This window comes from Penicillium argentinense (genome assembly GCF_028826775.1).
Source record: "Penicillium argentinense strain IBT 30761 chromosome Unknown utg000011l_segment0_segment0, whole genome shotgun sequence".
Taxonomy (NCBI): Eukaryota; Fungi; Ascomycota; class Eurotiomycetes; order Eurotiales; family Aspergillaceae; genus Penicillium; species Penicillium argentinense.
In genome coordinates, this window is record NW_026622670.1 from 1,605,859 (window position 1) to 1,632,848 (window position 26,990).

Below are 26,990 nucleotides of genomic sequence, written 5' to 3' on the forward strand. Positions count from 1 at the left end.
GACCCGCCGTGCTCTTCCCTTCTTAAACTCTCAACTTCTCCCCTCCACCTCTCAACTCTTCAATCCTCTTCACATATCTTACACAATGGCCTCCATTGCTCGCACTATCCGCCCCTTTGCTTGCCGGGCTCTTGCCCAGAAGCCTTCCTCCCCTGCTTGCTGCACTGCGCCTGCTTTCCGCTTCCCGCGGGGAACCCGGGGCTTCTCCCAGAGCCCTCTGTGTGAGTGATCTTGCCCTCCAACCTGGCCAAAGGGGTCCTCGGAGACATCGCAAGGTGGAATTGGGCATGCGCCCGTGTTGCGATGGCTTAATTGAGCTTCCTCAGAGGTTGTTGCGGCGATTAGTTACTAACGACGTCATCATTGGAAACCACAGCTCAGTTGAAGAAGTTCACCGAGTCGCACGAATGGATTGAGCTCGCCGATGGCAGCAAGACTGGTGAGTTATCACATATCCCGGGCAATTCTTAATATCAGGGAATTCGGGCCCGTTGCCGACATGTAAACCAGCCCGACAGCGTCGCTGACCATGAACACTCCTACAGCCAAGATTGGTATCACCGCGTACGCCGCCAACTCCCTGGGTGACGTCGTCTTCGTCGAGCTCCCTGAGGCGGAGCTTGAGGTTGGTGCTGGCGAGCCCGTTGGTGCTGTCGAGTCCGTCAAGTCCGCCTCCGATGTGCTCTCCCCAGTCGCCGGAAAGGTCATTCGCGGCAACGCCGTTCTGGAGGACAACGCCAAGACCATCAACGCCAGCCCCGAGGGCGAGGGCTGGATTGCTGAGATCGAGGTCGCTGACCCGGCCGAGCTCGAGTCGCTGCTGGACGAGGCTGCCTACAAGGAGACCATTGATGCTTAAATACAAAGTCTTGGTAGATGATATATGTTATATTGGATTTAGAGACAGGACGACTCGTCTTGATAAGCGGATGCTCGTTATTTTTAATTTCTAACGCTGCCCTGTGATATTATATCGGACCTAACAGAGAGATGTTTTCAACAAAAATGCATAGAAATGGGCTGGGCCCTCCACGGCTCTGCCCTGCGTTCAGCGATCCAAAAGTTACAACAACCTAGACTAGACTGCGAGTGCGCCGTTGGTGGTTTATACAAGGTATAGAATCAGCCAGAATTCTCGACCATCCTGTTTGATTCTTGCACCTGACATCAATTGATCGCAAAAAGCTCAGTGGAATGGAACGAACTCATTCAGACTAATTCAACCACGATACTACTAGATTAGGAATTTGAATAGATGTACTATAATTCTGAGCATGCAACACTAGAATGCCAGTTGGGATTACCTAGGTGAGCTTTGCTTGATAGGGCTCACGTTCGTGCTTTCTAGCTTGTATAGAATTAGACTAATTTGGCTCTGGATATTTCTTGGTCAATTCAGATCAATAGTATGATGATGCAAATGCGAATAGTATGTCATATTAATGCAATATTGTGTTGTAGGAATCATATACAGTCATCTCGGCCCAACATGCCATGATATCCTCAAAGTAACCTGGCGATGCACCGTTATTACCCCCCTCTCACTAGTCAACTCCGGCTCAGCGCAATTACTGGACAAACCTGCGATGTACCTGGACCTTGACGCAGCTGGGGTTCTGAGGCTTGGCCTTGCCGTTACCCAGAACCCAGGCCAAGGTGCGGTAGGTATAGGCGGAATAATTGGTCTCGCAAAGGTACCAGTTCTTCAGAACCCTGACCTTGTCATCCGTGGGAGGAGTGATGGTGTCGCCAAGGTAGCTGTAGATTCCCATCAGATCCTCCTTGTCGAACATAACCTGTTGCTGGTCATAAGAAGGCTGGAACATGGGCATGGCCAGGTTGGTAGACGGGTCGACATAGAAGCTCATGGGCTCAGACTCAACAAAAGACTCTATCGCAAGTGTTAGAGATAATGCTTCTAGCAGAAACGTCATGAACAATACGTACCATCTCCGCCAATGGGCAGGTTCCAAACGAGTGTTCCGGAAGGCTTCATGCCCTTGATGGGAGACTGTCCTTCGTGGTGTTGAGGTAGATCTCAGAGCCGGTGTTGCCGGCCAGACAGAGCGACTCAATGGCGGCACCGGAGTGACAGGCGGCGAGCTTCTGGCCATTGTATGTATTGTTGGCAGACTGGAGAACGAGGTGGAAGGGCTTCGACTGAATCTCCTGGGCAGCAGCCGCTCCAAGGAGCAGCAGGGAAGACACGATGGCGATAGTCTTCATGGTAGCGGAAGGTGTGCGGAGATAGGCTTTGTCTTATACTGAGAAAGATGAGAAGAAGACGCTGTGCTATTATATAGAATTCGTTGAGGATATTGATGGAGATAGAAGCATTGGGTAGGTAACATCGTGTATTTTATATCTGAGAAATATCCGGTTTGCATGCCCATGCTCTCGAAAGGCTCTGAGACATGCGCGCCTTGGCGGCATAGACCAATATCAGGAATTGATGCAGATCGACAAGTTAGCTCGATAGCGAGTAACTCTCCCCGAGCTTCCGGGAGAACCCTCACCAGTCCAGCACCGCAATGAGTGTGGCGTGGCGCAGTCGCTCCGATTTTCCATGCGAGCCGAGTGCCGCTCCGTACGAGAACGAGGAGCTAAGCTGCAGAAACGAGTGGCGAAACATGGGGTTGAAGAGCAGAAGTGCTTAGCCGAACGCAAATCGGGCGAACTCCTCGGGGCACCTGACAAGCCTTGGGCTGATGCCGGCACGGACCGCGCGGAGCAAGCGAAAGCCAGTCCTGACTATTCCTACCTAAAATTGTACCTCCCTAACTCCGACAAGGTATAGGGCGGAAGATGCAGTATACAGAGAGCTTGAACTGGTGTGAAACCAACTCGAAAGGGAATATCCTCATGTCTCACACCACCTTGTCAGTATCAATTCTCCAGTGTTCGCCCGAAGTTTCGAGCAAGCAACAGAGGTGCAGTCTGGCGACGTCATGAGACTGAATTGCATGGGAACCTTGGTCGTTATGCAATACAGAGTGAGGAATGGAGTTTGGTTGGACTGACATGGCATAAAATTCGTTCAGTTTATTGCCTATGGTACATATTCAGGAAGGGGTATCGACATTTAATGATATCGACTGAGTTCTACACAGGGGGAATGGATTCACGGCAAATCGGACACTGCAGACGGAGCCTCATCCAACTCTCCAAGCAGGCAGTGTGGAAGATATGTCGACAAGGAGTTACCATGTATGCGCGACGACTCAAGAGGCTCGTAGCCCCGTCAGTCACGCTACTTCCGCCGGCAGAAGTAAGCGCGGGAAGCACGGGGACCTCGATATCCTGCATGCAAATGGCACAGTCGAACATCACCCGCTTGCGATCCTTGGATCGTTGCTTATCCTCATCCTTGGCATCGACCAGATCCTGCTTGTCAGCTCGAAGTGATTCGATAGACAGAACGCCGCCTGCCTCGAGATCATCATCGGGACTAGCATGATCTCGCAAGATTGGATGGTAATCATATGCGGGTGGCGCCCATCCCCGTGGAACAAAGAAGCGCGGGCCCAGGATGTCTTGACTAGCAAGCACCCAAGCTTGAATCCACATCCATCCAGCCATCGAAAATGCGGTGGTCCAGTCAGGCCGGATAAAAAGCACATTTTCACTAGCCGTGAGGAAGTAGAGGAAAGGGAACAGGCGGAGAATACTCTGACCGACAACGAAATCCCATCGCAGAGCCTTACGGCAATTACGCATCACGTTGCGGTAAATTTGCGGGACCCAGAATGAGAGGTAGACCGATGCCAAAAGCCGGGCATAAATATCCCCTAGACGCCTGGGTAGAAGGAAAGCCCAAATCGACAGAATGAGCATCCCAAACAACGCGAGATAGAATCGGGCATACATAGCACCCACATCTGCACGCATCTGTCTAGGTGAAGGCGGAGTGGTTCGATTGGCAGGCGCCGGCTCCGGTTCCATATCATCGTCAGTGGGGTCTTGGTCCGGCGTCAATATGATGGGTGTTGCACTGGAGTCCCGCACCGCGGCAGTCGCAGGAGGTGGAAGAGTTCCAGGGCGTGTTGTAGGGGCCGGTGGATTGGATGGTCGATCTTCTTCACGGCGCTCCGGCTCCTGGACAGCCCAGATCTCCATCATGAACTTCATCCCGATGTAACTGACAGAGAGGAAGACCAAGAAGCAAGCTGTTGCCAAAACCAAGTAGGAAACAGCTGCATAGAGCTCCCAGAGGATGAATGTGAGAATGAAAGCATCTCCAAACGCCATTAATGCAATGGTATAAAAGCTAACCCGGCTTCGTGTGGAAGGTGTCGATGCTTCTTTGATCTGACGTAGCAGCAGACTGATTTGTGCGACAAAGACCCCGGACACGACAAAAACGAGGCGAGAAGCATATTTACTGTATTCCTCGTACTTTGGCCCGCATAAATACAGCGCATCCGAGGGCGGAAATTCGGGTGCGCCCTTTGTTTCGAGGATATATCCACAATCCGGAGAGAAGATCACGGCAGACATTTTCATAAGAGGGGGCTTTGGAATAGGTGCTCCCGTGGGATACCTTAGTTCCCTCTCGATCCGCTCCAAGAGCAGCCGATCTGCAACAGTATCATCGACTGTCACAGGATGCTGTTGCAAGAAGATAATGTGCTCGCATTTTGGCGCAGGAAACTCCATTTGCTCGGTACCTGCAAGTGACGACCACGGAAAGAGTGTCGGAGGGCGATCTTCCTTCTCCGACATGGTATCGGAGAGTGACTGGAGCAAAAGCCGATGGGACAGCTCATAAGTATCCGCAGAGAGAGCAAAGTGCGGCAAAGAGAATATGCCACCAAACTTCTCGCTCGATGTACTCAAAATAATCCCACCTGATTCCGGGAAGTGTACACCAAACAGTGAGGCATACCAGGTGCTACCCCAGGAGTCCTCACTCTCAACCGTCAAGCTCGCTCTAATTTCGCGAGCAAGACCATCTCCAACGCGGATCTCCTCGCCGGAACCTTCCTCTAGATCGAAATGGAATGTGCCCCCGCTCCCCGTGATATTCGAGCTGAATTCATGAGTGAAGTATTCGTGTTCTTGCGCGATGGCGGTTATGTTCAGAGGTGTGGTGCGCTGTAAATCTGTGCGACGGACCCATTCTCCGCGTAGCTTGCCCGTGGTATTGCGGTATACCGGGAGAAACAACCTGGTAAGATTCAACGGAGAAGATGCGTTGGAATCGATCCGGCCGATTGAAGGCTCGAGACCGGCATTGGATAACACGGACTGAAGTTGATTGCGAACACGGCTTTGAACGTTCGAAAACAGCTCCCAAGCATAGGTATCGTTCTTCCGTAGTCCCGAGATAGGAAGCCAATGATCCGCCACTGGATCAAAGTCCCCATAATACGACTCGTTCAGTAACCGGATCGCATGCCGCTCTCGATCGAGCTCCCTCTGTCGCTGCCGATCCTCATCGATCAGTGGAGGACGCGACTGCGAGCTGAGAAGGAGGTAGAAGATCAGCAGGAAGAAGAAAAAGGAACCGCGGTTATCCATGGACGCCGGGGGTGGGCATCGGCCTCCTTAGGAAGAGATGGTGAGCATTGCAGGGGCACAGGCAAGCGAGGTGGGCACGGCGTGACTTTTAAAGTACCACGCAATCACGAAGAGAGAACAATGAATGACGAGTAGTGGTAGTTGCGGGCAAGCTGCGGGTCGCAGTGGATGATGTACTCGACACGCGGTCGAGGCCCCCTCGGCCCCCGCCCCTTCCGCTCTGTTCGACACCCGATCTGCCAGGCAGCCAACGTTAACCTAACTATCTCCTGACTTGAGGGTCATCCCCGGAGTTTCGCTCAAGAACCCCCACGAGACCATCGGCTCTGTTCCTCGTCACGGAACGGTAGTCACCATTCTTTTCACGATGATGGCCTCAAATCTCCCTCTACCGATCCCACCGCGCACGCCGACACCGCCGTCGGACGACGGCCGAGATCAACATGTTCCCCGAATGATCCCAGGACTAGGAGTATCGGTCAATCGCGATTCACTGTCACCACTGAAGGAATCATTCCCCCGAACGAATACACTAGATCCAATGAACGCGGATCGCCTCAGTCCTACCAAATCTTCATTCAATTTGAGTACTAGAGCTGCAGACGCGGTTTCGCCATCGAAAAATGGTTCAAGCGATTCGCCCCCCGCTGGGCCATTCAATTTCAATACAACGGTCATGGCCAAGAGCCCAGTGGTGAAATCGGTGAGTAAATCGGAATTCATGGTGTACCGGAATAAATGCTAAAATATTCGGCGGGATCCAGAATATCGGACAGCGCCGCGGTCACAAATACAAGCACAGTAGCATCTCGCACCAGATCTTCCTCGAACCTCCTCCTCGCGCACCCTTGGCTCTGCCAAATTCCCTTCCCATTCCAACTTTGAAAGAGTGTCGTGCAAGTATGTCCAAGGATCAGAAAACACGATTCTGGTGGAGTGTCTGCCACATGTTCGTGGCTGCTTATACACTTTGGATGGCGCACGGGTCTTTGGCAATGACTGCTTTGTCTCATTTGATCCTCTTTGATTCCTTGGGTGCGCTTGTGTGCGTTGCCGTGGATGTTCTGAGCAATTTTGAGGTCTGGAAAAGGTCAAGCATTCGTCACCCGTTTGGGCTGGAGCGGACAGAGGTTCTAGCTGGGTTTGCAATGTGTGTGCTACTTTTGTTCATGGGACTTGACTTGATTTCCCACAATCTGCAGCATTTCCTGGAGAAGTCTGGCCATGAACCTCATCACTCTCATGACCATGACCGGGTGTCTCTGGGAAGCGTGGACTTGACAGCCGTCTTAGCTATTTCCTCGACCTTGGTATCGGCCATTGGCCTCAAGAACCATGCTCGTATTGGAAAAGCAATGCGCTTTGCATACATTGAGTCTTTGCCGTCAGTCTTAAGTAACCCCTCCCACTTTTTGACCCTTTCGTGCTCTACACTTTTGTTGTTGCTACCTCTGGTGTCAATTCGAATCTATGACTGGCTCGATAAGCTTTTGTCTGGCACCATTGCTATCTCAATGTGTGTCCTTGGAGTTCATTTGGTGAAAGCACTGGGCTCGATGCTCCTCATGTCGTATTCGGGCCGGGGTGTATCCGATGTGATTAAGGACATTGAATCGGACCCCTCAGTGTTTGGTGTTGATGATGCGCGGTTCTGGCAAGTCCACTACGGACTCTGTATGGCCAACTTGAAGCTTCGAGTTTCTGGGACTGATGATAATGTCGCTAGACTCAGAGAGAAGATTTCAAGCTTGATTCGAAACCGACTTGGAGGGGGCTATGGTACTGGGGGTCAGAAATGGGAGGTCTCTCTCCAATTCACTATCGAGAAAACCTAAATACTTGCGTGGACGTGCCGGAGTTTTAGTTCTTTGAGGAACTATGTGCCAATACATCCAATACCATGTACAATAACAAATCCAAGTGTTTTTGCGCGTGAATTCGTTCACTCTGTAGGAGCTGTGTTAAAGGCGTATCTCGTTCCGAAGACGGATAGTGAGTAGAGGAATGAGAAGTAAGCTTCGATTATGGCTTAATTGGCCAATTGAAAAGAAAGGGGGAAATGTTAATAGTATGGTTTTGGAAAACAGGAGAGAAAAATATCTTGTTCATATTCCACGGCATATATCGCTGCCGAATACATCGTTCGCGAGAACCTGGATGCCGATATCAAACCGCCGAATTTTGGTACATGTAATAAAAGAAATCGCTCTTAGCCCAATTGCTCGATAAATTATGAAGAAGATGCCAGGACGGCACCCTCCTCAACCTTGGAGATGCCTTCCCGCTCGTCCCTCCGTCGGCGCTTCTCAAGGATAGCCTCCCGGCGCTGTGCGAGCATCTTGAGTTGTCTGTTCTCAACACCCTGGAGCCAATAACCGAAGCTTCCACCAACACCGGCGAAGAAAGGGTAAGCCCAGAGGGCTTCCTTGCAGAACATGGGGCGCATCTCGATCCCGAGTTGCCAAAGGCGGACGGCGATGCCTGTACAGAACGCAACAACGTTAGCTCAAGATCCATTGTAAAGTACTTTTGACTTGCGATATGGTCGACTATTGTCGAGATGTGGGTGGGGATTGAGGCGTTTTGAGGGGGCTGTCACGTACCGAAGCCGCTCCAGAAGAGCACTTTGTGGACCATGACTGTGGTTCGGACGGAGGCGGATAGGAGTAATTGAGGTAGACCGGCGAATTCCGACAAGACGAGTGAATGTCGTGAGGCTAAGCGGTCGCCGCTGGAGGTCCACGGCTGGAATGAATGGGGTCGGGTCCTGGAGTCGTATCGGGCGGCAGGAGTGAAGTCAAAGCAAATCAGGTGCCCGCAGTTCCCAAGCACGGAACAACTATCTCCCGCTCGACGGCGACCGGGTCAGTTATCGCCTTATCGTTTGCACGCGACTGCCACAAGACCGAAGGGCGCCAGAAAGCCTTCCTTGGTCCCTTTCCACAAATCATAATGGCTTCCGAGGCTATGGAGGATGCGCAATCGGGCATCAAGAGACCGGCGATCGAGATTGACAATCTGAAGCGCAAGAAGTTCAAGGCCGAGGACCTTCCTCTGTCCGCGGCGCAACATGCCGCGATTGACAAACTCCTGCACTCGTTCAAAAAGAAGGGCGGATTTGACAGCATCCGAAAGCAGATCTGGGCTAGCTTCAATGATGGCGTACGATATCACTGAAAACCTCTTACCCTGGCGTCGCTAATGCTCCATGCAGGAACCCAAGAAAATGTTCGTCGAACAACTGATTGCGTTAGCCGAGTCTGAGATCGAACGCGAGCCGGCGCACCTTTCACGAGAAAGAAGAAAAGCCGCGACACTTATCGAGGGCGCAGTCGACCGCGGTGACGTCTACAAAAACGTGGAGGAGTCTATCGATCGACTGGCATCGCAGCACCTGGAATCGATCTTAGATTCAGTGCGTGCAATCCGTCGCCAAGAAATTGGAGAAGAGGCAGCTGCCAACGAGGAACAAGCGGGCAGCAAAACAGACGAAGATTATGCGGCCTATGTCAAAGGAAAGCGAGACGAGCGAGATGCAGTCTACCGCGAAGAATTGCGCAAACAAAGGGAAATCGAGGATGAGAAGAAGCGTATCCGGGCCGAGGAACTACGGAAAAAGCGAGAACTTGAACGTCAAAAAGATGACGAAGAACGAGCCCGAAGAAGAGAAATCGACGACCAGCGAAGGGCCGAGCGCGAGCGCATGCGCGAAGAGCAGCGGGCTCTTGACGAGCAGCGGGAAAGGGAACGAGACGAGCGATATGAGCGACGACGACGCGAAGAGCGAGAAAGATACCGCGATAGGGATCGAGACCGGAGCCGGACGAGAGATCGTGATCGCTTTCGTGATCGGTCACCGCGAAGCTGGGATGCGAGACAAGATAAGTTGCACACTTCCACAGACCCAACACCGGCACCGGCACCGGTACCTGCAGCGCCAATCGATGAAAAGGCACTGGAGGAGGCCGCTTTGCAAATGCTTTTGAAAGAAGGCGAAGAACTCGCCGCAAAGGCACGACAGAAACCGGAGTTCGACTTTGAAGAGGCGGAAGCCATTGAAAATGGACTCAAGCCAGGACCCGCATCCACTTCTCAAGCCAAGTCCTCCCATGAGTCGAAGTCAGCCTCAACACGAGCGGCTAGCCCATCTCGAGATTCTCGACGCCGCGGTTCAATAACGGATCGACCTCGGCATTCAGCCCGAGAGCGAAGTCGAAGCCGCAGTCGTTCTCGCCGGCGGCGTGGATCTCATTACGACCCGGATCATCGCCGGGATCGGTCTAGAGCCGCATCTGTCAGGTCTCGGGATCGCGATGTGGAAGAACGTCGTGGGTACCGCGACTTCCGTGATCGAGACCGTGATGAACGAAGCTGGCGGCCAAGCCGTCGCAGTCGCAGCCGATCAACTGGCCGACGTGAGCGAGATCGACCACGCTCTCGATCTCGCGATCGTGATTATGACCGCCGGCGGCATGATCGCAGTCGAGACAGAAGTAGAGAAAGAGATCATGACCGTGATGATCATCGCTCTCGCCGCAGTCGATATTCCCAATCCCCGCCCCGTCGACGTTCACGGTCTCGTGGTCGAGACCGTGACCGAGATCGCGACCAGCCACGCTCGCGCTCGAGATCCATAGCGCGCAGACGGTCACGATCTCGCCGTGCATCGCGCACCAGGCGTCCGTCCCCTGGCCCCGGTTCTCTAGACATCGATCGCTATGTGCCATCGACTAGCAACCGCAGCAAGTCTCCAAGACGTCGGGTTCGATCTCCGGAACGCGATTCAAGAGCAAGGGGTGGAGACATTGACCGATACATGCCTGCGTCTGAGCGAGAAATGGATCGTTCTCGAGAGACAGGCAAGGAAGGAGAAGCCGAGTCATCCACGAAACCGCCTGCCAAGGAACCTGAGGAACGTCGAGCTCGTCGTCGTAGTCCAAGCCCTATCCGACGACGGAGTCATAGCAGACGGAGAAGCCGCAGTCGTCGACGAAGTCGCAGCCGGCGGAGAAGTCGAAGCAGAAGCCGTCGCAGAAGAAGTCATAGCAGGTGAGGGACTTGGACTTGCTTGCATGTAATATTACTGTATAATTAAGGATTTTAGAGTTCTGGAGAGCTTGAATACCACATATGCAAAGTCGGATTCCTCTAATTCCAACTATCTTGAAATATCTAGATGCTATCATTATGCGAAGTACCTATGGTTGAATATATCAAGTACTTACACTAGTGATGCTTGCGGTACCTAAGACTGCTTACGCTGAGGCTGGGGCCATTCAGTCTGATTTTGATAGTGCCCGCCTTATCGCTATCGTTCCTGCTCCACCCAAAAAGTTGAACCAGCCCGCGCTCGACTTTTTTCTAACTCAACGACTTGAACATTTTAACTGCACAATTCGACGATCAGCACGAACGTGGAGCAGAATACGAACTGAAACTATATTTAGTTCCAAAAGCCTCGAGTCGTCACGGCCCCCATCGCCCGCTGGTGAACAGCAACTCTTCTGGTCGCTCAGAATCAACTCCGCGACACCGAATCCAAACGCCTACCGAGCTTACTTGGGCTACCGAGCTTACTTGGAACCAGTTGAACCCATCGAACTGTTTCTGAGGAACTAGACCTTGCGCGGAGTTTAAAGAAATTGAAAATGCAATCTACCGCCCCTAACGCTGAGGATGACCCGCGCGTGCGGACAGAAGTTCTCGACGATGACGACTACACCTCGTCCTCTGGCTCCTCCTCAGAAGAGAGTGACGTCGAGGAATCAGACGATGGTGAGATGCGAGTCGACACAAAGCCCGCTCCCGCAAGTACAGCCTCCGCCGACGGATCCTCAATACCCAATGTGCCTGGTCGCCCAAAGCCGCAAATACACCGCATGGAAGGCGGTTCAGATCTAATGGCGCGGTTGTCTGCTTTTTTGCCCAAGATGAAGGAGGCCAATGAGGATCTAGAAAAAGAGATTGCTGCCGGGAGAGGAAGCGATTTGCTGTTGGATGCCGTGGAAGGAGATGGGAAAGATTACATTGAGATGGTATGCCGAGTCCCAATTTCCAATTTTTACCTTCGTACTTTCATTTACTGACTGCTTCTGCTTCTGTTAGAATCTTGGACTGGGAGTTCTCAAGGAAAAACGCGCCGATGGAGAAGATTCCTCGAGCAGCGAGGAAAGTGACGATGAGGACATTGCCGACGAGGATTGCGAAGAAGCGAACAAATCCAAGGCGACGGGAGACTCTAATGTTATGGACAAGCTAATGGGGGGAAAGAAGCCGGACACAGAGAAACCCTCGATCGAAGAAATGGCGGAATAAAGGTGAACTCACATATTCCGCTCGCATCATGATTTAATGCATCGATATTATATATGCATCCAGCATCACAATGGGAATCCCGTATCATGGCAGGTTTACAAGGCGTTAAATGGAAACTCTGGAAGACATGAAGATTCGTACATTTTTGCAACAATACCCGCCAAACCCTCCAAAAACAAGTCTAGATAATGACACCGATAAAGAATTGTAGAGAAAAACAAACATGTCGAGTGTCTAGTATATTTATATGCATGGACCCATCAAGTGCTATGGCCGAACCATATGATTAAAATTTGATATAAGGCAACCCTGATTCCGGTTCAGGGTTTAGGAAACTTCCTTGATGCGGCAGGTCCAGCCAGACTCCTGGCTCAAGAGAGGCAAGCTATGGGAACGAGTTAGCATGTTTGTTCAAATATATCGGCCTGAGTTGAAATTGTCTTACCTTGCTCCAAGGCACCAGCCCAGCTCGTTGCCCTTGATCTTCTTGGCAATCTTGACCTCACGAGACAGAGGCATCTCGTAACCAGTGTGCAAGAGACCCATAATGAAGTTGAGATCCATGCACCAGTCAGGACGGTCGCGGAGTTCAACAAGAGCATTCTCCACACCGGCAAAGACACCCCAACTATCCTCACCACCGCAAACAGTGGAAGTGAGCTTGTGCAGCTCATCGAGAGTGAACGATGAAGGCATGCCCAGAGGCTCGGTGCGGTCGAAGAAGTAGGAGAAGATGTACACATCCTCACGGGAGAAGGTCTTCTCGAGGGAAGGCTGGTGAACACCGTTGAAAGAGCAGGGTGCCAGTTTGCACTCAGCCTCCTTCTTCAGGATCTTCTCAGCGATAGCACGGCACTGGGGAGCGGCGGTGGCATCCTTCGGGCCGGCCATAGTGACGGTAACCTCAGGTCCGAGAGGGTGCTCCGCGGGGAGCTTGACGGTGACCTCCTTCTCCATGTCGGGCTGGATACAAGGGTTGGAGATAGGGCGCTTAAGCCAGGACAGATCCTTCTGGTTGTTCGCGAACATGGCTTCCAAAACCACGCGGTTCATAGCCTCGCGAGCGGACATCAGACCGTATCCAAGGTGAGAGTGCTGGTAAAGATCAAACTCCCGGCCACCGAACTTCAACTCGTACTTGTGGTCGCCCTCAGCCAAGCGCTCGGGCATACCACCAGCCTTGCTCTGCTCAAAGGTAGGCTGGAACACAATCTGAGTTGAGCCACCACCAAGGTCAAAGATAGCAGCAGTTGGGGTCTCGTCGGGACCACCGATCTTGCCAAGAAGATAATTGGTTGTGATCCAGGCATAGACACCCTCATCCGAACCGTCCATGATCTCAACACCACCCTTTTCGCGAGAAACCACGGGGAACGGCCAGACAGTCTCAAGGCGGTTGCGCACGGCCTCCAAAATGTTCTTGCTCATCTCAGCACCCAGGAGACGCAGACCAGCAGTAGCCTTAACAGCAATTGGAGTGCAGGACTTGTACTCGGCCGGCACGCTTGCCATGGCGACCTCCATGAGAGGATCCAGACTCTTCGCAGCGCCTTCGGCATCCTCCTTGTAGGAGCTAAGACCGGAGCCACCGTCCTTCTTCGCCGTCTGCTCAAATACCTCGTTCTCGAGTTCTGGAGTCGGGCCGCAATTGTTGAAACGGTAGACGTGGATACGAGAACCAGTGCTACCGGCGTCGATCATGAGCGCATACTGAATCAAAGGCTTCGATGAATCGTGAGGCTTCGTGCACTTGGTCTCAATGCCAGCGGCTGAAGGGGATTGTTCTAAAAAGAGAGAGAAATGTGGTTAGCCTAGTTGTTGGTTTGATTTGTACACGATGAATGGATAATGCATACCCTGAGTGTAGCCGGAATAAGACGAGGGTTTCGAGGGCGACAGCCACAAGAGAACCATGAAAACGAAGCCGACAATGGCACCGGTCTTTAACCATCGCGATCTTTGGCTTTGCGAAACCATTTTGGCGGATTGTTTGTCAGGCGTTGGATTGGATTCAACGGATTGCGGAAACAGAGATCCGTGGCTCTGTGAAACAGAGCGTTGACGGGCTACCGAGTTCAAAATTGGAAAATTAGAGAGTTGGTGGTTGTCGACTCCAGTCGACATACGAGCAATCTCGAAAGATAAGCGGAGGAATGACAGGTGGCGAAATGTCCACCAACGCGAGGGTTAACGATCGTGAGGGTTTAAGGAAAGGGAAAGAAAAGACGAAGCGACATTGATCCTGCGAGAAAACCGACTCCAGGAATGCAATGCGGGATGGGAAATTGGAGAGAGGAAGACAGGGGAGAATAATCTTTGGAAAGGAGACTCAGGGCTGGGTTGTGGCGCAGATGTGGCGTAGGCCTTACTCGATCCGGCTTCCCCATACATGAGCCCAGAGCACCTCCCCGACTCCTCTTCCGCGGCCGCCTTTCACTACAGGTCGGCCACACCTCTCTCGCGATCTTTGACCGACCTATTTAGCTTTGGTCGATAAAGCCAGCCCACCGTTTCCCGCCATCCTGCTCCTCTTTAGCCCCAACCGTGAACATGAAGCACATCCGCGGTCTCGTGTCGACTACGCACGCCCTTCGCCAGATCTTTCTTACACCCATCCACACACCAAGAGCTGGCTTTAGGCAACCCAGCCTATTATTTAATGGCTCACAATTGCGATACTTTCAACTTTCCCGGCGTTTTGCCCTCCCGAAAGCTACCACGCCTGCCTCAAGCCTTATTAAAGACGAGTTGATTCGATCTCCGTGGGTACAGTTGGTCAATGAAGAGGGAAACCTTGAGGACCCAAAAAGACTTTCGGATGTCCTAGCTTCGATTGATCGCAACAAATTTTTCTGTGTCCAGGTGGCCCCGGGAGGTGGCCCCGGCAAACCTCCCGTCTGCAAGGTCTTCAACAAGAAGGAGCATAAGGAAAACGAGAAGGCCAAGGCCAAGGCGGCCAAGGCAGCTGCTCAGTCTGCCAAACAAATTGAGTTAAACTGGGCTATTGATGCCCACGACCTGCAGCACCGCTTGAAACAGCTGGCAACCTTTTTGGAGAAGGGTCGAAAGGTGGAGGTCGTCCTGACCCGCAAGAAGCACAAACGACCGGCCACAGTGGAGGAAATCAAGAATGTCATGCAGACAGTATTAAACACTGTCCGAGAGGCTGGCGCCACCCAGACCAAAGCTATGGAGGGCGAGCCAGGCAAACATGTTATTCTCACAGTGACCAAGGAAAACTGAGGTGGCTCTATTTTCCTGAGACAACGTGGGATTGCGAGATGATCAATATAATCTATAAGGACTCTATCATATTAGTAAAACAGCTACAGGGCATGAAGCATTTTCGAAGCCCTCAACTTGGCTTTATATACACTCCCGAAATGTTGGACAGATAGTAGCATCATCTACTGGCTAGGATCTCAGAGTCTTTTGTACTGGCTACAAGTCACATTTCGTAAACGAACAATCAGGCCCAAAATAATGTTCTCATACAATTGACAAGGGTTCAATCTCTAGGATAATTGATAGGATAGCTCATGTGTAAGTCATGTTCTGAGTCTGAACACGCTGACAGCCGGACCTCCGCAATTCGCGGTCGCTGATTGGCCCGATCATGACTAAGCGCTCCTGGCTCGGAAAAATTGGGTGTTGATTCTCCCCCGAAGTTCGACCTTCGTGATTCCTGCTTCCATCGCTTTTGCTCCTTGGTCCTTATTGGCTTACTTTTCCGCAAAGATGTCGAGCATCTCCCGTTCCATTAACCTGCTGGCGCGCACCAGCCGGTCTTCCCTGCTGCGCCCACGCGCCGTCAATCCCGTTCACCATGTCTTCGCCAGCGACAAGCTGGCTGTTCGTGGTCTGGCCACTGCTTTCGAGCGTACCAAGCCCCATGTTAACATTGGTACCATCGGTCACGTCGATCACGGCAAGGTGAGATGCATCCTCTCTTCATTCCCCTGATTTTCATGTGTCTTAACCATTCCTCTATCCATAGACCACCCTGACTGCCGCCATCACCAAGCACCAGGCCTCCAAGGGTCTGGCCAGCTTCCTCGAATATGGTGCCATTGATAAGGCTCCTGAGGAGCGCAAGCGTGGTATCACCATCTCTTCCGCCCACATTGAGTTCCAGACCGACTCGCGCCACTACGCTCACGTCGACTGCCCCGGTCACGCCGATTACATTAAGAACATGATTACTGGTGCCGCCAACATGGATGGCGCTATCGTTGTCGTCGCTGCCTCCGACGGTCAGATGTATGGACTAGATTGTTCAATCTGCAGGCCAGAATTTCGTGCTAACATTTGCTATCTAACAGGCCCCAGACCCGTGAGCACTTGCTGCTTGCCCGCCAGGTCGGTGTCCAGAAGATCGTTGTTTTCGTCAACAAGGTCGACGCTGTTGAGGACCCCGAGATGCTTGAGCTCGTCGAGCTTGAGATGCGCGAGCTGCTCTCCACCTACGGCTTCGAGGGTGAGGAGACCCCTATCGTCTTCGGTTCTGCCCTTTGCGCCCTTGAGGACCGCCGCCCTGAGATCGGTACCGAGCGCATTGACGAGCTCATGAACGCCGTCGACACTTGGATCCCCACCCCCGAGCGTGACATGGACAAGCCTTTCCTCATGTCCATTGAGGAGGTTTTCTCCATTCCTGGTCGTGGTACTGTCGTTTCCGGCCGTGTCGAGCGCGGTCTCCTGAAGAAGGATACTGAGGTTGAGATTGTTGGTGGCTCTGAGGCCCCCATTAAGACCAAGGTCACCGATATCGAGACCTTCAAGAAGTCCTGTGATGAGTCTCGCGCTGGTGACAACTCCGGTCTGCTGCTCCGTGGTATCCGCCGTGAGGACATCCGCCGTGGTATGGTTGTTGCCGTCCCCGGCAGCACCAAGGCCGCCCAGAAGTTCCTGGTCTCCATGTATGTCCTGACTGAGGCTGAGGGTGGTCGCCGCACTGGTTTCGGCACCAACTACCGCCCTCAGGTCTACCTCCGCACCGCTGATGAGCCTGGTGATCTTACCTTCCCCGACGAGGATCAGTCCCGCCGCGTCCAGCCCGGTGACAACGTCGAGATGGTTCTCCAGACTCACCGTCCCGTCGCTGCCGAGGCCGGTCAGCGCTTCAACATCCGTGAGGGTGGCCGCACCGTTGCCACTGGTCTGATCACCCGTGTGGTTGAGTAAGGACTTTCTTCTCTCCCTTAAATAATTATCGGACAGAAGATCCCTGTTCGACCTTGTATTATGACACCCTTTTCCTTTCTTGTTTGTCTGCCACCTATTTTTAACAGCGCGGGAATCATCGATCAGCACAAAGGTTCCGGGGGTAAACCGGAGTTTTCGCTTGAATCTTGTTCATGTACTTCTTCTCTATTGGAGATGTAGCCTGTTGTATCTTCTCCCCTCACCCCGTGGAAATGTATTCAAAATAAAAATTTACAATTCATCTCCCAGGCCGTACCCAATCTTCAGCAAAGTTTCATGTAAGACTTGTAATCGGTGAATTACCCCGCGAATTTTCATCGCACACCATAACGAAATGGGTGCAGGGTGTGCTGATCGGTCTGCTATCAACTTTCTACCATATACTATATGGTGCATGTATGCGACAAATACGAATACGTCGGTCGCTCGGCCGAAATTTACGGACGAATGGCGCTTTTCCGGACCAACCGGCTCCGTTGTGCGTGGTTTTTCAGCCGAAACTTCGTGTCCATTGCTCAGTCAGCACAACATCTTGTACTCGCTTGATCCCCGTCTGAAAGCAATTGTTAGCGTTAAACCCCTTTTCAAGATGAGAGTACAGTTAAGAGCTCTCTAAAGAAGCAAGAAGGCCAAGACAGGTGTATACTATTTGACCAAATGAGCGGACTTTCATCGTAGGCAGTCAAACCCCAGGCACATCGATACATTGGTGCATGTGTTGTCGAAGTACACGAACCAGTGTCTCTTGAATGAAGGTCATTCATCTGGTCCATGTATGATAATATATTAGTCACGAATATATTAATTCTCTATGTTGAAACATTTCTTCATTTTTGTCTTAATTCCATGTGCGAACGCCCGCTGCCAGCGACTCTTGAAAATATACATACCTCACATGCGGACTTATTACCACGCACCTTCAGAGTAAGCAACGAGGTGCGCCCCCGAGAATATGATCTCGAAAGGCTTGCTGCCTTGTCAATAGTTTCCTCCGAAAAATCCTCCGTCTCCTTCATCTTCTCTACGAAAGCAACAGGAAGAACGGGCAAACAGTCGGGGACACAAGTGACCTTCTGCCTGCACACTCCACCGTGTGAAATAGTGGCTGTTTGTGGCTGCTAAGGCTGAGTATAACTGGGCAATTTTGACCCCATAATCCAGGTTATCAGAGCCAGCATGAGCACTTGGGCGGATTCAAATGGCCCACCTCGTAAGAGGATGCGGAAGGGGACCAAGAGCTGCATCGAATGTAAGTTCCAGAATGCGCGTCAACTCTTGGCCTTCCCTGACTTAGATATAGGTCGCCGCCGGAAGATCCGCTGTACTTACACCGCTGATCACCCTGACGTTTGCAATGAATGCCGCCTGCGAGGCTCGAAATGTATTGACCAGGAGCATCATGATGATGACATAAGCATGCAGCCTGGTTCAGGGCAAGGAGAGCAACGCTATAGTCTCCGGGAGCGTGTGGCCCACTTGGAGAATGTTGTGCAAGGATTGGTTAAACGATTGGACCAACAAAGCACTGCTTCTAGCTCCCCTGGTAAGTGATGGGCCACGGATGCTTGATTATGAAGGCTTTATCGGGGTGTCACTTTCCGAGAGATCTATGTCGGCGGGTGCTAACACTTGTGAATTGTTTATAGCTGGGAATCTCTCAGCCACAGATATGACTCCTGTTTTGGTTGAGTCGGACAAACTTGGCCCTTCTAGCATCCAGATTCAGAACGCCCCAGTTCTGCAACTCTTTGATAACTATCTCCTCAGTCGCCAAGAAGACCCATCCAGTAATGATCAATTCACCGGGGTTAAAGACATGTCACCCAAAGCTCGAGCCGTCCGAGCCGAGCTTTTATCCTTACTTCCTCCACAGAAAGATGTTTGGAAGATTATAAATGAAGGCTCAAAACTTTGGTGTGTTTGGGAAGAAAGCTTCCCTGAAATCCAATTCATCATGAGTCGGAAATTGGAATCCTGCGAAGGCCGCGTGGCCCCGGCCGACATAGGAAAGGCCCTCGTCTGCCTTTCCATGAGTGTGATCCAATCCCCGCCGGACTTCGATTTCGACAGTTTGAATGTACCAATCGACCCCGAAGAGTTCACGAGCCGTTTAACAGGAACCGTGGACCGCCTGGTAGTCCGTGATGACGATTTCGCCGCAACACTCCCGGGAATCGAATGCCAAATGCTCCTGGCCAAATTCCATCTTAACGAAGGCCGTCTTCGCAAGGCGTGGTTGGTGACCCGCAGAGCCATTGAATTTGCGCATTTAGCCGGAATGCATCTGTCAACTCGAACGCCTCGTCCAAAGGACACACTTTTCGAGCGACGATTGAAAATTTGGTGCACCCTGAATTGCTCGGATCGATCGCTCAGTCTTATTCTTGGACTGCCATACGGGGTCTCTGAAGCATACTTCTTACCTCAGGTTGAACATCGGCAAAAGATGGGCAGCATGAAGTCTCCAGCAGAAAAGTATCTACTACGTATTGGTGTCATTTGCGGACATATGGTCGACCGCAATCAAAATCCATCCGAGATGTGTCTTGAGTACACACTGGAGCTCGACAAAGAGCTTGAGGAGGCATGGAACGCTATGCCGAGTAGCTTCTTTGGCATCGAACTTGGCCCGGGTGAAGCAAATGAACAATTTTATGAACGAGTTCCTCTGCAGTTCATGCCAAAAGTGCTGCGAGCTCTTCTACATCTACCATTCATGCTGAAGTATCCTCTTGATCCGCGTTTTGCTTACTCTCATCGAATGGCCATCCAATCTGCGCGAGAGGGACTCGTCCTCTATAAGGTACTGCGAGCTATCACGCGATCTTATCTTTGCAAGATGATTGATTTCCTGGCTTTCACAATGGGAATGATTCTTATCGTCCATCTGCATGGCTATTCCGACGAATCTCCAGAGTATAGCCAAGAACAAGACGAAGAAGACTGGAAATTAGTTGGTGATGTTGTTGAGATTCTTCACCAAGCGAAAAACGAAAAAGGCGGCTCTGTGGCCGCAGAGTCCGCCAACATTCTTGGTGAAATCTTCCGAACGAGATCGGAAAAGAGAGAATGGACGAGCTTGGCGACCTGCCAGATCACGGTGCCCTACTTTGGGACCATTACCGTGGGTGCCGGAGCTAAGTTTTCGAGGCTGCAGAACAATCTTCGAAAAGAGCAACATGATGGCATTACAAACGGTCAATCATCAGAACCCCAGCCAAACAAACACTCGCCAAATCAGCTGTATACCCCCCCACTTTCTGATCTCGAAGGTGTGTCTGACACACAGTCGAGCACTGTTGTTGGCAAACCTCCGATCTCCAGTGCAAATGGAACAGATCCTCCTCTACAAGCGCTACCGGGCGACATAATGTCAACATCGGCATTTGCAGGTCCGGAAATAAACGCATTTACCGGACTGTTTGATGATTTTGGTCAGTTTACGTGGCCGGCTCCGAATATCGACCTCGGCCTTGATCATGGCTGGAACCTGAACTGGTTTGAATAGAGCGTACCCTGTAATTTCGCTGCATAATATTTGTATCCAAGGAAGTCTTTTTGAGAAATAGGAACCATCCCCAAGGCATTTTCCGTCGAGTCTGATTGAAATGTGGCGATCAGGGGTGTATTCGCATGCGGTCCCGCTGTATAGATGGCCTCGGTATACCCGGGGTAGTGCAGCGTGCCGCCAACTCAACGGTACGCTCCAACGGGCAATCATGCAGGGGTTATGTAAGACGTGTTTTTCCCCAGCAACCATCGACCTCGGACCATTCGATCCTCGTGCAACGGGCCTTGTGATCACCCAGATTGGCCAGTGCAGAGTTTTGGATTTCAGCTTCATCGCTTCCGAGTGCATGATCCACATCTCTCCTTCCAGCCTCCTCCAAGTTCCCGCCCTCCCTGTTCTCGCCACTTTCACGGTGATCTGTCCCCACCACCACCCCAGGGAGCGATAACCACCACAATGACTGAACGTCCGTCGGGACTGGGAAGAACCCCTACAGCACCTCCTGTCATGGCAAACGGCCACTTTGCGACTGTCGGCGCCGAAGGCAACGCGGCCTCCTACGAGCATGGCGTGCAAGTGATCGATGAGGATAAGGAGTTCAAGTATGGCGACACCTTGCTCGTTGCGCCCGTGCTGCAAGATTCAGGAGCTCGCGGCCGGCGGAGGCCTTTGATCCTGTTACTGACAGTTGTCTCTCCAGTGCCAACCTATCCAAGTACCTCTCGCTCGAAGATGTTACTCCCGCCGGCTTCAACTATCACCTCATCTCCGTGTTTGGATCGCAGTCCACCGGAAAGTCCACCCTCCTCAACCAGCTCTTCGGCACACAATTCTCGGTGATGTCGGAACTGGAGCGGAGGCAAACCACTAAAGGTATCTGGCTGTCGAAGAATAAGAAGCAGGGCGATGCATCCGCAGGCGACGGCTCGCGCATGGCGGACAATATCCTGGTGATGGACGTGGAAGGTACGGATGGTCGCGAAAGAGGCGAGGACCAGGACTTTGAGCGTAAAAGTGCTCTGTTTGCTCTTGCGACCAGTGAGGTCCTCATTGTCAACATCTGGGAGCATCAAGTGGGGTTGTACCAGGGTGCCAACATGGGATTGCTGAAGACTGTGTTTGAAGTGAACCTGCAATTATTCCTGAAGGATAAGAAGTATGTCAATGTCCTCTACTACCTTGACGTGCGCGGAGTGCTAATCGCTTTCTAGTACCACCCACCGATCCCTACTTTTCTTCGTCATTCGAGACTACATCGGTACTACTCCGCTTAAGAACCTCCAGAAGACTCTATTGGAAGATCTTTCCCGCCTCTGGGATACAATTTCCAAACCGGCTGGACTGGAGAAATCTACGATCCATGATTACTTTGACTTCCAGTTCTATGGGCTCCCGCATAAGGGCTACCAGCCAGACCAATTTGTTGCCGAGGCTAAGAAGCTGGGACTGCGTTTCCGCGAAGGTCACCGTGATCCCAAGAGAGACGCGTTAAAAGGCGAATTCTCGGAAGGTGGCGTTTTCCTCCCAGAATATCACCGTCGTATTCCTGCAGATGGTTTCTCGCACTATGCGGAGGGTATCTGGGATCAGATTGTCAACAACAAGGACCTGGACCTGCCCACCCAGCAAGAACTGCTTGCCCAATTCCGTTGCGACGAGATCTTGCGTGAGGTCATGATTGGATTTGACGAAGCCATTGTCGCATTCGAAAACAAGCAAACCGAGGCAGTGCGTTTGGGAGCCCCCGAGGTTCTCGGCGGTCTGGGTGCAGCCATGCGATCTGCACGCTCCAAAACCCTTAAGGGCTTTGAGACCGAAGCTAGCCGATACCACAAGGGTGTTTACCAGCGCAAAAAGGCTGAGCTGGAAGGCAAGGTTGATACTCGTCTGAAAGCTCTCTTCCACGGCCAGATCTCGGCTGCACACAAGTCTGGAATCCGCGATTTCAGTGACGCAGTCACGAACGCCGTCAAGTCTGGCCAGAAGAAGGGCGGTGGCTATGACTTCGCGGAGATTGTGAAGGAGGAGACCAAGATTTCGCTGGAGAAGTTCGAGGAGGTTGCTCGTACAACCGTGGTGGAGAACGTCTCGTGGAGCAACTACAAGCAAGAGCTGAGACTGTACGAGAAAGAATTGGCTGAGGTCAGCGCTCGTCTTCGACGGGATGAAATGCGCCGCCTGGCCACCCGCGTTGAGCGCTGGGTGCAGTCTCGTCTGGCTGAATCCGTGGGACTTGAGTTCAACGGTCTTGGCTCTGGCCGTGCCGGTGGCGGTGCTCCCGAGGACGGCGAGAAGCCCACTGAGAAGGCTTTCTGGGATCGGATTTGGAGTGTCTTTGTGGAGACGGTGTTAGATGCCGAGCGGAGATTTACGGACCGAGCTAGCAGCTTCGATGCCAGCCTGGAAGAGGTCGATGTCGGTCTGTGGCGTCTACGCCGCAAGTCCTGGGGAGTTCTCCGTGCAAAGATTGACGAGGAAATGATTGAAGGCAACCTGCTTCTGAAGCTACGGGAGAATTTTGAAGACAAGTTCCGGTATGACGAGGCTGGCGTGCCACGCATCTGGCGTCCCACAGACGACATTGAGGGTATCTACACGCGCGCGCGAGAGTCTACTCTCACTTTGATCCCTCTCCTCTCCCGATTCCGTCTTGCGGAAACCTCTGCAGTGCCTCCGCTTGACCGCTGGGTGGGCCATACCCCCAGCTCGGCCACCCCGGCCGACGAAGAGGACCTTTCTCCTATCGGTGGTGTCGACGAAGACGAAGGCAAGAGCCTGGAGGAAGAGATGACTATCCTGGGAGATTCTAAGCGCCAAGAGCTCACTGTTCGCTTTAAAAAGGCTGCCGACGGCGTCTACGTTGAGGCCAAGCGGAGCGCCATCGGCGGTATGACCCAGGTGCCCTTGTATTTCTACGGTATTTTGCTGGCCTTGGGATGGAACGAGATTGTTGCTGGTAAGTTCTTTTATTCACCCGGAGGCTTTTATCTATCTGATCATCTAACACGATTTCTCCGCAGTTCTTCGCAACCCGGCCTATTTCTTCCTGCTCTTTGTGTGTGCCGTTGGCGCCTACGTCACCTATCAGCTTAATCTGTGGGGCCCCATCATGAAGATGACCGAGGCGGCATCACAGCAAGCCCTCGAAGAAGGCAAGCGTCGCCTGCGCGAGTTCCTCGAGTCTTCAGATACTGGTCGACAAGCCATGGCGATGTCTGCGGACCGAGCTGGCTCCTCCCGCCGCAAGGAGGAGTATGAGATGTCTGACATGCCCAGCCGCGGCTCAAAGACCAACGACGACCTGGATGACTTGTAAATTCTATATCTCTTCTATGGAAAGGCTGCTCCTGTGCGGACCATGCCGTGTTTGTTTTGTGCAGAGTAGATGTTATATCAAAGCGTCGGCATTGATTTCTCGGCATAACTCTTGCAAGTGTAATAAAACGGTTCATTGCTATCATCATATCCCGACTTTTCTCCTGCTGTCTCTCATGTGGGGCTTGGATCTATATATCTGCAACTACCACGGTAACCTCGTCCTGGCGTGAGCTTGATTGCGCTGGTGGAGCCCCGAGGGTGCACATCCCACTCTTTCCTCGTGGGTGGGCTGCGGGGTCATATCCACGTCAACGGACTTGCTCCGACTTCGTGGGGGAACACAGGCCTATTTAGCCGTGTGCTCTGCAGTCGACAGCTGTTCGTCACACCAGTCTGTATTCCAGCTTGAAACTGCTCGAACCTGCAGCGCCTCTGCATTTCCCTCGACCGATTACCAACATGGCCAACCCCGCAGCAGCTCTCCCCAAGTTCGACGATCTCCCCGAGAAGCGCCGGTTCTGGCCTGCGCCTGCGGGGTCGGAGGACGAGGGTCTCGGAATGCTACGTTTGCTTACGAAGGAAGTTGTGGCAGATGCGGCGCGCACACAGATCCAAACGGGCGAGCGTGTGTGTCTGAACTGGGATATTGAGAACTTGAGTCCTCCAGGTAGGTTTCACCCGAACAGTCGCAGTGTAAGGGGGAAGAGGGATCAATTGAAGAAAAACTTGTACTTATGAACTATGCGATAACTCCAGGATTCGGCCGCAAGCCCTTTGAACACCGCATTAAGTGGGTGGCCGAAGGCCACGCCTTCGACGACGAGTATCATTTCAACCCGCAACAATCGTCTCAATGGGACGGTCTCCGTCACCACAATGCACCATACCCGACACCAGAGAACCCTGAGCGTCGAGTTTTCTACGGCGGCACCACAGCTGAAGAAATCAAAGACACCGACTCCCCGCGCATCGGCATCGGGCACTGGGCGAAGAAAGGCATCGCTGGTCGCGGCGTGCTAATCGACTACGTCTCCTACGCTGAGAAGAAAGGCATCAGCGTAAACGCGCTCACTCGCCAAACTATCTCCCTCGACGAGGTGCTCGAGATCGCCCGCGAATGCAACATCACCTTCCAGCACGGTGATATCTTCTTCCTACGCGTTGGTCTGCCGGGAACATGGGCGGCGATGTCGGCCGCGGAGCGAAAGGCGTACAGCGAGCAATCGATGCCTCAGCATGCGGGCATCGAGCAGAGCGAGCGGGTCCTGCGCTTTATGTGGGATAATCACTTTGCAGCGGTTGCGTCTGATGCTGTTAGTTTCGAGGTCTTCCCAGCTCGCTCGCCGGAACATGATCTGCACCACCATCTGCTGGCTGGCTGGGGTGTGCCGATTGGGGAGATGTTTGATTTGGAGGAGTTGGCGGCGACGTGCAAGCGGTTGGGTCGGTGGAGTTTCTTTATTTCGAGTAGTCCGTTGAATTGCAAGCGGGGAGTTTCGAGTCCGCCAAATTGCATGGCGATTTTCTAGAGTACACCGTCTGGTCCCTCACATAGCTATGAATTGTATTTGGCAATATACACTACCATGACGTTTTATTGCGCTTAAACTGGCTTTCAAAGAGTTAGACATGGCTGTGCAGGTCCACTTAGCCTTGGTGAATGTTTATAAATAGTAGTATGAATCAATGCGGCCTCAAGATCAGTGTAGCCCCCATGGCGAAATGGGGGCTACACATAAAACCTCACCGCTACCTAGGTGCGGTTGTTTCTAAATTCGAGCCGTCATTACTACTTCCAACTGTGAATACTACAATTTGCCTTACATTGTACACTATGGACGATGCAAAATACGCGGCCAATGCTGCCACACAACAGCCGGGGAACCGAACCCATCCGACTTTGCTTCATGCACTCGGATTATGGCGCCAGATAAATCAAACGTACGCTATTCGCGATGCCACCAGCCCATCAACCCGAGTTGGATACGTATCTTTTGACTAGATACAAGATTCTTATCGTTTGACTAGATACAACCGAGCGATGCTGCTTTGCATCGCCCTCTGGCTCCTCTACATCAGGCCATGCTGGCTAAAGCTGAATTACTTTGGATCTGATGAGACTGTTTGCTACGGTCCGACGGGCTCGTCTCTAGTCATCCACAGCATCATCGAGACGCTCGTGTTTGTCGTGGAAACTCGGATCTTCTACTTGGTTCGTCGTCGCTCAAATGAGGGGAAATTGAGACGACATGCATTGACGCAAGCCATATCTAGCATCAACGCTTGGAGGGCCACCTTTGGCTTCTATTCGAACATATTGATGATGTGGATTTTCACAAGGGAATCCACTCGAATGTGGCAGCCCCAGTTCAGCATGGTCATGTTCCCACAGGAGCCCCGGCAGTCCTAGAGAGTTGCATTGTATTCATTTGAAATCCATGAATAGATGAATACGATCAAGTCAAATCCCGTTTATTACCTTGGAGGGGACTGTCCTACTTACAAACCCACTCATGAGAATCCGGTTGCCTATATAGGCATCAAATGCTATTATCTACTGGATCTATACTCTTACTATACTTTAAGTACTGCTCATCTTCAGTCGAACGGGCGATGCACCGCCCGCGGTGGGGCGTTGTGGCTCTCAGGCTCGACCATGATTATCTACGATAGACTACTCCGAGTCACTACTCCCCTCGGTATGGTGACTTCAGCAATGCTCCCTCGTTATGGGGCCGAGACCTATCCGGTCCATCGGACTTGACCGCTGGTTGATATCTTGGCTGGTCGCCCACGAGGATCCCGGGCTGTTCTCTCCATCGTGAGCTCGTCGCAGGCTCATCGGCATCATGATCTGACTGCTCGCTGACCACCCTGCACCTGGCAGGAGCTCTCCGCATCTGCACTGCGACACGCCATCGCTTAGGGCTTCCCCAGAATGCCATCACGAGCGTGCCCTGCGCCACTCGATCTTCCCCGTTTTCAGCCCCCACGACAACTCCAGTGGAGCCAGCACAAGGCTCCCCCGAAGAGCCCCAAGGGTCCTGGACGGGCCCCCTAAAATAGGCACGCCGCGCCGCTTTTCTCCCTGATTTTCCCATCTCCCAGCATGTCCCGAATA

At 52.3% G+C, this 26,990-nt stretch overlaps 15 protein-coding genes across 15 annotated transcripts; 11 read left to right on the forward strand and 4 right to left on the reverse strand.

Moving 5' to 3' along the window:
- Nucleotides 1-85: 85 nt before the first annotated feature.
- On the forward strand, nucleotides 86-859 carry N7532_011612 (glycine decarboxylase subunit H; the record flags this gene model as incomplete). Its single annotated transcript, XM_056624103.1, has 3 exons — nucleotides 86-221; nucleotides 377-439; nucleotides 546-859. The coding sequence occupies 3 exons, from the start codon at nucleotides 86-88 to the stop codon at nucleotides 857-859; spliced, it is 513 nt and encodes a 170-aa protein (XP_056469091.1).
- A 709-nt stretch (nucleotides 860-1,568) lies between these two features.
- On the reverse strand, nucleotides 1,569-2,226 carry N7532_011613 (uncharacterized protein; the record flags this gene model as incomplete). The annotated part of the gene is made up of 2 exons (XM_056624104.1): nucleotides 1,569-1,891; nucleotides 2,013-2,226. 2 exons carry the CDS (start codon nucleotides 2,224-2,226, stop codon nucleotides 1,569-1,571), a joined length of 537 nt encoding a protein of 178 aa, XP_056469092.1.
- A 340-nt stretch (nucleotides 2,227-2,566) lies between these two features.
- On the forward strand, nucleotides 2,567-2,797 carry N7532_011614 (uncharacterized protein; the record flags this gene model as incomplete). The annotated part of the gene is made up of 1 exon (XM_056624105.1): nucleotides 2,567-2,797. The coding sequence occupies one exon, from the start codon at nucleotides 2,567-2,569 to the stop codon at nucleotides 2,795-2,797; it is 231 nt and encodes a 76-aa protein (XP_056469093.1).
- A 305-nt stretch (nucleotides 2,798-3,102) lies between these two features.
- dscA (ubiquitin-protein ligase dscA) lies at nucleotides 3,103-5,520 on the reverse strand (the record flags this gene model as incomplete). The annotated part of the gene is made up of 1 exon (XM_056624106.1): nucleotides 3,103-5,520. The coding sequence occupies one exon, from the start codon at nucleotides 5,518-5,520 to the stop codon at nucleotides 3,103-3,105; it is 2,418 nt and encodes an 805-aa protein (XP_056469094.1).
- Nucleotides 5,521-5,887: 367 nt separating this feature from the next.
- Nucleotides 5,888-7,355, forward strand: N7532_011616 (cation efflux family protein family; the record flags this gene model as incomplete). Its single annotated transcript, XM_056624107.1, has 2 exons — nucleotides 5,888-6,223; nucleotides 6,285-7,355. 2 exons carry the CDS (start codon nucleotides 5,888-5,890, stop codon nucleotides 7,353-7,355), a joined length of 1,407 nt encoding a protein of 468 aa, XP_056469095.1.
- Nucleotides 7,356-7,750: 395 nt separating this feature from the next.
- N7532_011617 (putative NADH-ubiquinone oxidoreductase 14 kDa subunit) lies at nucleotides 7,751-8,157 on the reverse strand (the record flags this gene model as incomplete). Its single annotated transcript, XM_056624108.1, has 2 exons — nucleotides 7,751-8,001; nucleotides 8,124-8,157. 2 exons carry the CDS (start codon nucleotides 8,155-8,157, stop codon nucleotides 7,751-7,753), a joined length of 285 nt encoding a protein of 94 aa, XP_056469096.1.
- Nucleotides 8,158-8,472: 315 nt separating this feature from the next.
- N7532_011618 (BOD1/SHG1 domain-containing protein) lies at nucleotides 8,473-10,157 on the forward strand (the record flags this gene model as incomplete). Its single annotated transcript, XM_056624109.1, is given in 3 exon segments — nucleotides 8,473-8,682; nucleotides 8,735-9,731; nucleotides 9,745-10,157. 3 exon segments carry the CDS (start codon nucleotides 8,473-8,475, stop codon nucleotides 10,155-10,157), a joined length of 1,620 nt encoding a protein of 539 aa, XP_056469097.1.
- An 81-nt stretch (nucleotides 10,158-10,238) lies between these two features.
- On the forward strand, nucleotides 10,239-10,598 carry N7532_011619 (uncharacterized protein; the record flags this gene model as incomplete). Its single annotated transcript, XM_056624110.1, has 1 exon — nucleotides 10,239-10,598. The coding sequence occupies one exon, from the start codon at nucleotides 10,239-10,241 to the stop codon at nucleotides 10,596-10,598; it is 360 nt and encodes a 119-aa protein (XP_056469098.1).
- A 570-nt stretch (nucleotides 10,599-11,168) lies between these two features.
- N7532_011620 (NOPCHAP1/New4 family protein) lies at nucleotides 11,169-11,835 on the forward strand (the record flags this gene model as incomplete). The annotated part of the gene is made up of 2 exons (XM_056624111.1): nucleotides 11,169-11,555; nucleotides 11,626-11,835. The coding sequence occupies 2 exons, from the start codon at nucleotides 11,169-11,171 to the stop codon at nucleotides 11,833-11,835; spliced, it is 597 nt and encodes a 198-aa protein (XP_056469099.1).
- Nucleotides 11,836-12,162: 327 nt separating this feature from the next.
- N7532_011621 (guanosine diphosphatase) lies at nucleotides 12,163-13,812 on the reverse strand (the record flags this gene model as incomplete). Its single annotated transcript, XM_056624112.1, has 3 exons — nucleotides 12,163-12,220; nucleotides 12,281-13,619; nucleotides 13,692-13,812. The coding sequence occupies 3 exons, from the start codon at nucleotides 13,810-13,812 to the stop codon at nucleotides 12,163-12,165; spliced, it is 1,518 nt and encodes a 505-aa protein (XP_056469100.1).
- Nucleotides 13,813-14,385: 573 nt separating this feature from the next.
- Nucleotides 14,386-15,078, forward strand: N7532_011622 (putative translation initiation factor IF3; the record flags this gene model as incomplete). Its single annotated transcript, XM_056624113.1, has 1 exon — nucleotides 14,386-15,078. One exon carries the CDS (start codon nucleotides 14,386-14,388, stop codon nucleotides 15,076-15,078), a length of 693 nt encoding a protein of 230 aa, XP_056469101.1.
- Nucleotides 15,079-15,573: 495 nt separating this feature from the next.
- Nucleotides 15,574-17,019, forward strand: N7532_011623 (translation elongation factor Tu; the record flags this gene model as incomplete). The annotated part of the gene is made up of 3 exons (XM_056624114.1): nucleotides 15,574-15,768; nucleotides 15,833-16,095; nucleotides 16,158-17,019. 3 exons carry the CDS (start codon nucleotides 15,574-15,576, stop codon nucleotides 17,017-17,019), a joined length of 1,320 nt encoding a protein of 439 aa, XP_056469102.1.
- Nucleotides 17,020-18,216: 1,197 nt separating this feature from the next.
- N7532_011624 (uncharacterized protein) lies at nucleotides 18,217-20,548 on the forward strand (the record flags this gene model as incomplete). The annotated part of the gene is made up of 3 exons (XM_056624115.1): nucleotides 18,217-18,289; nucleotides 18,341-18,583; nucleotides 18,687-20,548. The coding sequence occupies 3 exons, from the start codon at nucleotides 18,217-18,219 to the stop codon at nucleotides 20,546-20,548; spliced, it is 2,178 nt and encodes a 725-aa protein (XP_056469103.1).
- A 459-nt stretch (nucleotides 20,549-21,007) lies between these two features.
- sey1 (dynamin-like GTPase SEY1) lies at nucleotides 21,008-23,867 on the forward strand (the record flags this gene model as incomplete). The annotated part of the gene is made up of 4 exons (XM_056624116.1): nucleotides 21,008-21,153; nucleotides 21,198-21,707; nucleotides 21,763-23,507; nucleotides 23,572-23,867. 4 exons carry the CDS (start codon nucleotides 21,008-21,010, stop codon nucleotides 23,865-23,867), a joined length of 2,697 nt encoding a protein of 898 aa, XP_056469104.1.
- Nucleotides 23,868-24,042: 175 nt separating this feature from the next.
- N7532_011626 (uncharacterized protein) lies at nucleotides 24,043-25,398 on the forward strand (the record flags this gene model as incomplete). The annotated part of the gene is made up of 3 exons (XM_056624117.1): nucleotides 24,043-24,079; nucleotides 24,246-24,536; nucleotides 24,626-25,398. The coding sequence occupies 3 exons, from the start codon at nucleotides 24,043-24,045 to the stop codon at nucleotides 25,396-25,398; spliced, it is 1,101 nt and encodes a 366-aa protein (XP_056469105.1).
- Between the last annotated feature and the right edge of the window lie 1,592 nt (nucleotides 25,399-26,990).